At 45.3% G+C, this 9,761-nt stretch overlaps 1 protein-coding gene across 6 annotated transcripts in view; it reads right to left on the reverse strand.

Moving 5' to 3' along the window:
• ctnnal1 (catenin (cadherin-associated protein), alpha-like 1) overlaps positions 1-5,640 on the reverse strand; it is a 210,182-nt gene extending 204,542 nt beyond the window's left edge. For all 6 annotated transcript variants that reach the window (XM_014142798.2, XM_014142794.2, XM_014142797.2 and 3 more), the window contains exon 1: positions 5,237-5,640. In XM_014142798.2, coding sequence (XP_013998273.2) covers positions 5,237-5,332 — 96 coding nt within the window. In that variant the 5' untranslated portion in view covers positions 5,333-5,640. The remainder of the gene's footprint in view (positions 1-5,236) is intronic.
• Positions 5,641-9,761: the final 4,121 nt, after the last annotated feature.

Raw genomic sequence — 9,761 nt, forward strand, 5'->3', positions numbered from 1 at the left:
AATTGATAAGCCTCTTGAAACCTTCCTTTGTGACTGTGCTAATTGGTAGCATGTCCTTAGCATAATAGAATTTGTGATGCCTTTGTGTCTTTTCAATGTTTGCTTGTAGGGCATAAACGCTGTCAGTGTTGACTGCTTCAGGAAAACATCCCTAGATTGTTTTGTGCTTGAGGGGTGTTTATCAATAGTGTGGCGCAAACTCAAACTTTCTGCATATTCCAAAGAGTGATTTTGCTTCAGATGGTGAAAAAGGTTTCTCGTATTACCAGACTTGGTAGCCACCTGTCTATGACACAATTTGCACTGAACATTGCTCTGCTCTTTGTCGGACTTCAAAAAGCCAAACCACTTCCAAATAACTGAAACAGTTGAACCCTTTTAATCAATATTTTCTTTGTTGGAAGCTGCTCCTTCTCCATGGCTATCACTGCCACTGTTTTCACCTATATGAATAATTTTTCGTGGTTAATAGTGGTTTTTAGTGGGCGTATACCTATCCACGTGCATAGTGTCACTTCTCTGCACATTCCTGCTGCGTCGCAGAGGTGAAATGGACCTAATTATTCTATATCGACATTATCGAAAATGAATCTAAACGTTTTTATATCATTATTGGGGGAAGTAATTACCTCGATAATTATTGATATTGATTTATCGCCCAGCCCTACCCTCAACGCTTTCTCTCTTTATGTGACACGTATGCATCACATGCACATGACCAATAGGGCCTTACCTATAGCATATCATAATCACATCAATAAATTGGTACATCGTAACACGTGATAGCAAAATCAATGCAGAGGATGTGACAAATAAACTTGAAAAGGGAATGTTTACTGGTTGCTCAGGTGGTAAAGGGGAAGTCAGATATGTGGAATAAATGTGACTAGTTGTGGAATATACTGGAACTCAAGAAAAAGAAGGTAAGGAGCAAGCGTTGCATGCATATTAGGCCTATGTGTGCCGAACAGGTTCTAGTAGAATACAATCTACTTTTTCTGACCGTTTGGAACAATGTAGACAACACTAGATAATTGATAAGCGTACCAGAGAGTCTGTTGTAAAGTTGTTTTGTTTTTTGTAAAGTCGCATTCCTTCGTGAATTTAATTCCCGAAATGGAATGGTTTAGGCGTATTTATTGTTTTCGCTAATTATTCAATGGTCGCTTTATTTTATGTTCAAACTAAAATGCTTGAATGCATTTCACATCATGAATGACTCGTATGATGTGTGATGACATGAACAAATAAATGATTGATTGATACAGTAGCCTATATACTGTAAGTATTAAAATAAAGGCATACGTAAGTTACGGTACTAAGAATAAACAGGATGCGCTCTTAAGACTTACAGCTTGATGGTGGTGATACAAGGCTGCTTTAATAAACCTACTAATGATGATAATAATAATAGTAATAATAACAATAAAAAGGAGATCTGCTGCCTCCACCACATTGTTCTCAACAATAGTATGCTGGTTAACTTTGCTATTATGCACATAGCAACATGGTCTAGGAAAAGGCGCCAATTCAACAGCGCAGTGATGTGTTTCAGAACCGCGGACAGCGACCACTATCCAACGCTGGAGAAAGTGCATGTGTGGTAAAATAATATTATTTTTATTTGTGTTACACCATTGCTCTTACATAATATAACCATATACAATTTCAGTAGCACATGTTTTAGACTGATAGACTGTGCCATCCCCACGGCCTCCACAATGGTTCAGTCCACTCAGACAGGCACCAATCAGACAGGTGTCTTGTACACCATGATTTGTAAAAACAAATGTGGCTACTGCTCGACTAAAGAAATCTCGTTCGACCAACAGCCTATCGACCAAACAATTGACCAGTCGACTAAATGGGGTCAACCCTAGACACATTCATTTTGCTTTCCTTTGCTTCCCTGTGCTGTGTATGATGAGGCCCTTCTATCAGAGATAGGATACTCACCACCATTCATTCAATACGCCATTGGAATAAAAAAAAGGGTTACCTACAAAACAAATCTATGTCTATGTCATTGTATAGAGATGAGAGAAATACTGTTGAAACACAAAAAAAGGTCTTCTTAGTTTTGACCAGGTCCTGAGAGTGGCCACAGTGACGGAGGGTGCAAAAAGACAGGTGGATGGACAGACAGGCGGGCAGACAAACAGATAGCCAGACGGGCAGACAAACAAGTAGACAAACAGATAGCCAGACGGGCAGACAAACAGATAGCCAGACGGGCAGACAAACAGGTAGACAAACAGATAGCCAGACGGGCAGACAAACGGGCAGACAAACAGATAGCCAGACGGGCAGACAAGCGGTCAGACAAACAGATAGCCAGGTGGGCAGACAAACTGATTGGCAGGTTGTTGTAACCTTGTGTGTGCATACATGGTGCAGGACCATAGAGATAGAATATTGTAGCCATAGAGACACAATATGGCAATGTTCTATATTATATTGTTCTGAGCGTGTAAAGAAGTGTTCCATTTCATTCTGTAGTTGTAGAGGTGTGCGGTCGTGAGCAAGCCCAGCAGTACATCTCCCTCCCAGCTACTAGCCCTGAGATTACATGCTGATGGGAGTGGAGCTGATAACAGAACAGAGGCTGTGAGAAGATCAATGTCACAGCGTACAGACAGGGGTGGAATCTGCACCAGAATAATCTTCCCAGGACTTTTCTCAGTGACACAGACTTTTCATCCACCACCCCCCCTCTAACCACCCCACTCCCAAAGGAGAGCCCACACAATGCAGGCAGTCAGATAATCATCCAGAACCCCCTTCTCCAACCCCGCAACCCCACTCCCAAAGGAGGACCCACACAATGTAGCCAGTCCCTCACAATCTACTTCTGCCCTCTACACAACAGAAGCCTCTCACTGCAGGGAAACTAGTGTATTACATTTACATTGTATCAACAACACTGTCTGGTTGCATGATTATCCCCAATGACATCATGACTTTAACAACAACAACAAATATGGAGAAAACATTTAGAAGAGATTATCTGCATCGCAAACGGTTGCTATGGGGATTCTTACACGGGGAGAGAAAATGTAATTGTTGAGCAAACATTTTGTCCTTGACGCTTTTGTTACATCTAAAACAGCAAGATTGTGAATGTCATTATAGCACGCCCACACACGATGATCCTTCCTCACCACCGGAGAGAATAAAGAAAAGTTGAAACAGACCTTACAGCTGGATTTTGCAGCACTGTAGCCTTACATTCAGTAAGTTGGCTGTGCAAAGTGCATGAATGACACAGTAACAACTCTGCTAGTTTTTCCAAATGAGTTGGTATTAAAAAGTTAAGCTAGAGAAGGCCTTGAATCTTTTCAGCTTTCCTTGAGAAAGGCAGAAACATTGATTTTACAGCTCATTTCATCAATAAACTAAAGCATGTACAACCTGCTTCTTCACTTCAGATACATGGTATTAAAAAGCACACAGCACAGTGCTAAATGAATGCATTGGAATGACAAGGGTATCCTAGACCTACATCATGCAGCTAGCTAGTGGCCTTATCTTTCAAATGAGCCAGTGCCAATAGAGGGAAGACCCAGGCTTTGGCACCCCTCTGAGGGGGAAGGGTCCTGGACAGAGACCCCCCTCACCACTGTATAGTCTGGGACTCTGTAAACCCTCATTGGAAAGGTGCCCCACCGCCTCTCTTTCCACTGTAGATGAATAGAGACACAACAGCACATATTACATGTCTCTCTGAACCTTCTCCAATAGCCACTACCTCTTAAACAAGAACACATTAGCATTTATGTGATTCTCTCTCTCTCTCTCATTCCCCCCATTGATGTGATGCAATGCAAGCTGGCCATGTGACCTGCTGGAATTGGAAATCAGCCTAGAGGTCACACAGGAGCATAATGGGTTAGTTTTACACATGCTGAAACAGGAGTTATTTGTGAAAATCGGATTATGTTGTTTATCTGTTCTGGACAAATCATTTTTCTCAATGGGGATAATAGACATACATTGCTTATAGCTTAATCTATAGAACTGTAATAACCTATGATTCTAAACTGCAGAAGAGCAGGTACTTTTTGTTATCTGATGAACCTTTATTAATGTAAGACTTCAAAGAACGGTTGGTATGCCAAATTAGAGTTATTGATTGAAAAACAAAACAAGTATGTCAAAGTAATTAGAGGGGTCGGGTCAACTCTGATCTGGAAGTCAGATTGCTAAGGCAAACTGGTTAAAACTATTGATATTCAGAGATACTTTCTCTGCAGTCTTGCATGGCAATAGGGTATAGGCTAGTCACCATAACGTTCTCTGCATCTAGTGAGGGGAGAAAAGTTAACATAAATTCTGAGAATATAGGCTATTTGTAACTTTTCTTCTACATTTTGGGGTCAGCCCCGTTGTGCACTAATTAGAAGGGGAAGAAACAAGGAGAAATGTTCACAGACAATTTGATACATGAAATGCACTGAAAATAAATATTTCAACAATAGTTCATCAATGAGCAAATGACACATTGTAGCTTTAGTAGGCTACCCTTTGAAACTTCCTTGTGATCATGTCCCCACATTCTTTCCCAAATTGGGCCCTATGCAATTAAATCATTTGAGACTTTCACAATAGAATTAGACCATATATTTAAAAAATGTGGAGCCTTTACTTTACAGCAGTTGGATATTTCACTGGGTACAAATTCCACCCTTAAAAAAAGATTGCAGTTTTGAAACTGCAGTAAAAGTGCAGTAACTGCAGTCAACTGTGGTATTTTGGAAGCAGTAATTGCAGTAATTACAGAATACTACACTCTAACTGCAGTTACACTGCAAAATTACTACAGTAACAAAAAACTGTTATTTTGGACGCAGTATTTGCAGCATACTGCAGTTATACTGCACTCTAAATGCAGTTATACTGCAGTGTACTGCAGTTATACTGCACTCTGACTGCAATCTTTTTTCGTAAGGGCAAAACTTCTCAACAACATGAACATGCGGCGGCCTCCACGTAAACAAACGGGAACAACGCAGTTATTCAAATGTACCGTCATTCAACCACCTCTATCAAACCTTCACATTTACAGAAAAGTCTGACTAGTTTAAACCATCGACGACTTGAGAGTGAAAGTGCAATGCAGTCTCCTTCAATCCACAACACACTGCGTTAGCTTGGTAAATGAAACCAAATAACAATTCGTCCTTTAAGAATGTTCATGGACAAAGTTTCACTCGGCTCGTTCTGGCGCACAACTCACCTGCGAGACCAATGGGATAAGTGTTTGTTCCACCGACCGAGTTTTGATTTCCAGTCCGGAATCAAAGTTAACACTGCTGCAAGGAGATGAAGCCATTCCAGCCGATCTCTCTTTATTACACAATGCAATACTGGGTTACCGCTACCTGGCTTAACGTTTCAGTAAATTAGCGTAAACTAATGTGTTAAAGTATTGGGGGTTTATTCCTCTAGTTACACGGTCGACTGACTGACTCTAAAGAAGCATGGGGTTTTAATCCACTCGTGTTCGGCTGTGCTGCATTCTGTGCGCCCGCTAATGTCTATGTAGTTTACTCAACTACGACAGGCAGAGAGGAGTCTGCAGCAACTAGCTAGAGAGAGTGGGTTGGCTATCCAGGACTATAGCCGTACGAGTAGGAACTGACAGGCACGCACATACACACACACACAAAGGTTGTAACGATCGAGAGAGAGAGAGAGAGAGAGCACACCGAGGAAGGACATGGACGTTTTAGTCTCTTATTTACAGAGCTCATTTCAGTTTGTTTTAAACTCGTACAACATGGTTTATTGTACGCATAGCCTTTAGCCTACCCTAATGTTTTGTTATTACATGGTAGTAACCCTTGACTATTTGATGTAATATTCCATGACTCTCTCACCCGGACAGTTTTACGGGACAAGCATCGAAGACAGCTCTCTCTATACCTTCTCAATTCACATGTTAACTTCATAGCAGGCGTTTGCTCAAGCCTATTGGAAGAATGAACACATGTATGTAACAAGGTGTTTGCAGGAATGTGAGTCTTTGATGTTGGGTGTTAACCATCTCTTTGGTGATTGGCAGCCTGATAGACTATACAGTATATATATTATTCTACCATGTAGAAAATAGTTAAAATTAAGAAAAACCCTTGAATGAGTACTTTTGCAGGATGATTGTGGAGGCCAGGTCATCTGATGCAGCATTCCATCACGCTCCTTCTTGGTCAAATAGCCCTTACACAGCCTGGAGTTGTGTTTTGTGTCATTGTCCTGTTGAAAAACAAATGATAGTCCCACTAAGCACAAACCAGATGGGATGGCGTATCGCTGCAGAATGCTGTGGTAGCCATACTGGTTAAGTGTGCCTTGAATTCTAAATAAATCGCAGACAGTGTCACCAGCAAAAGACCCCCACACCATTACACCTCCTCCTCCATGCTTCACGGTGGGAACCACACATGTGGAGATCATCCGTTCACCTACTCTGCGTCTCACAAAGACACAGCGGTTGGAACCCAAAATCTCAAATTTGGACTCATCAGACAAAAGGACAGATTTCCACCGGTCTAATGTCCATTACCCATGTTTCTTGACCCAAGCAAGTCTCTTCTTATTATTGGTGTCCTTTAGTATTGGTTTCTTTGCAGCAATTCGACCATGAAGGCCTAATTCACGCAGTCTCCTCTGAAAAGTTGAGATGTGTCTGTTACTTGAACTCTGAGAAGCATTTATTTGGGCTGGAATTTCTGAGGCTGGTAACTCTAATGAACTTATCCTCTGCAGCAGAGGTAACACTGGGTCTTCCTTTCTGTGGCGGTCCTCATGAGAGCCAGTTTCATCATAGCGCTTGATGGTTTTTGCAACTGCACTTGAAGAAACTTTCAAAGTTCTTGAAAGTAATGATGTAATGATGAACTGTAGTTTCTCTTTGCTTATTATTATTTATTTACTTTTGAACCTTTATTTAACAAGGCAAGTTAGTTAAGAACAAATTCTTATTTACAATGAAGGCCTACCTGTCATAGTCCGTGTGTGTAGGTGGCAGGGAAGTCAGGCGCAGGAGAAAACAGAGTGGTTTAAAAAATGGAATATTTATTTCCAAAACCAACGTAGAAAAGAATCCGGGTAAAACAATAACCCGTCGCACACCGATATAGAAACAACACGTACATAACAAACAAACAATCACCGACAGAGAAATGAGGGGAATCAGAGGGTTAAATACACAACATATAATTACTGGGATATGAAACAGGTGTGTAAAGAGACCAGACAAAACCAATGGAAAATGAAAAACTGATCAATGATGGCTAGAAGGCCGGTGACGTCGACCGCCGAACACCACCCGAACAAGGAGGGGCATCAACTTCAGTAGAAGTCGTGACAGTACCCCCCCCCCCGACGCGCGGCTCCAGCAGTGCGTCGACACCGACCTCGGGGACGACCCGGAGGGCGAGGCGCCGGGCGATCCGGATGGAGACGATGGAACTCGCTCAGCATGGAAGGATCTAACACGTCCTCCACCGGAACCCAGCATCTCTCCTCCGGACCGTACCCCTCCCAGTCAACGAGGTACTGAAGACCCCTCGCCCGACGTCTCGAATCCAGGATGGATCGAATGGAGTACGCCGGGGCCCCTCAATGTCCAGAGGGGCAGAGGAACCTCCCGCACCTCGGCCTCCTGGAGCGGGCCAGCCACCACCGGCCTGAGGAGAGACACATGGAACGAGGGGTTAATGCGGTAATTGGGGGGAAGCTTTAACCTATAACATACGTCGTTCAATCTCCTCAGGACTTTAAACGGCCCAACAAACCGCGGACTCAGCTTCTGGCAGGGCAGGCGGAGGGGCAGGTTTCGGGTCGAGAGCCAGACCCTGCCTCACTGCAGCGACGGTCTCCACCAGCTTTTTGACGTCGTACAGCGCGCTGAAGGCGGACGTGAGCTGCGTCCCAGGTCTCCTCCGCGCGCCGGAACCAGTGGTCCACCGCAGGAGCCTCGGTCTGGCTCTGATGCCAAGGGGCCAGAACCGGCTGATAACCTAACACACACTGAAACGGAGTGAGGTTAGTGGAGGAGTGGCGGAGCGAGTTCTGAGCCGTCTCTGCCCAGGGCACAAACTCCACCCACTCCCCCGGCCGATCCTGGCAATAAGACCTCAGAAACCTACCCACATCCTGATTAACTCTCTCCACCTGCCTGTTACTTTCGGGGTGAAAACCCGAGGTAAGGCTAACCGAGACCCCCAGACGTTCCATGAACGCCTTCCAAACCCTTGACGTGAACTGGGGCCCTCGATCAGACACTATATCCTCAGACACCCCGTAGTGCCGAAAGACGTGTGTAAACAGAGCCTCCGCCGTCTGTAGGGCCGTAGGGAGACCGGGCAAAGGGAGGAGACGACAGGACTTAGAAAAGCGATCCACAACGACCAGGATCGTGGTGTTACCTTGTGATGGTGGAAGATCGGTTATAAAATCCACCGACAAGTGCGACCACGGCCGCTGTGGAACGGGTAAGGGTTGTAACTTACCCCTGGGTAGGTGTCTAGGAGCCTTGCACTGGGCGCACACCGAGCAGGAGGAAACATAAACCCTCACGTCCTTAGCTAAGGTGGGCCACCAGTATTTCCCACTAAGACAGCGCATTGTCCGACCAATCCCAGGATGACCAGAGGAGGGTGACGTGTGAGCCCAGTAGATCAATCGGTCGTGGACAGCGGACGGAACGTACAGACGCCCAGCTGGACACTGAGGGGGAACGGGCTCTGCACGTGACGCCCGCTCAATGTCTGCGTCCAGCTCCCAGACCACTGGTGCCACCAAACAAGAGGCTGGGATGATGGGAGTGGGATCCATGGACCGCTCCTCTGTGTCATACAGCCGGGACAGTGCGTCTGCCTTGACGTTCTGGGAACCTGGTCTATAAGAGAGGGTAAACACAAAACGGGTGAAAAACATGGCCCACCTTGCCTGGCGAGGATTCAGTCTCCTCGCCTCCCGGATGTACTCCAGATTGCGGTGGTCAGTCCAGATGAGAAAAGGGTGTTTAGCCCCCTCAAGCCAGTGTCTCCACACCGTCAGAGCCCTGACGACAGCCAACAGCTCCCTATCCCCCACATCATAGTTTTGCTCCGCCGGGCTGAGCTTCTTCGAGAAGAAGGCACAGGGGCGGAGCTTAGGTGGCGTACCCGAACGCTGAGAGAGCACAGCTCCTATCCCAGCCTCAGATGCGTCCACCTCCACTATGAATTGCAGAGAGGGATCCGGATGAGCCAACACAGGAGCCGAGGTAAACAGAGCCTTCAGTTTCCTAAACGCCCTATCCGCCCCAGCTGACCACTGCAAGCGCACCGGACCCCCCTTCAGCAGTGAGGTAATAGGAGCAGCTATCTGACCAAAACCCCGGATAAATCGCCGGTAGTAATTGGCAAACCCTAAAAATCGCTGCACCTCCTTTACCGTGGTGGGAGTCGGCCAATTACGCACGGCTGTAATACCGTCACTCTCCATCTCCACTCCTGACGTAGATAGGCGATATCCTAAGAAAGAGACGAACTGTTTAAAGAACAAGCATTTCTCAGCCTTGACATACAGGTCATGCTCCAACAGGCGACCAAGCACTTTGCACACCAGGGACACATGCTCGGCGCGTGTAGCGGAGTAAATCAGAATGTCATCGATGTACACCACTACACCCTGCCCGTGCAGGTCCCTGAAAATCTCATCGACAAAAGATTGGAAGACTGATGGAGCATTTTTTAACCCATACGGCATGACAA

The sequence above is a fragment of the Salmo salar genome, chromosome ssa14 (assembly GCF_905237065.1).
Source record: "Salmo salar chromosome ssa14, Ssal_v3.1, whole genome shotgun sequence".
Lineage (NCBI taxonomy): Eukaryota > Metazoa > Chordata > Actinopteri > Salmoniformes > Salmonidae > Salmo > Salmo salar.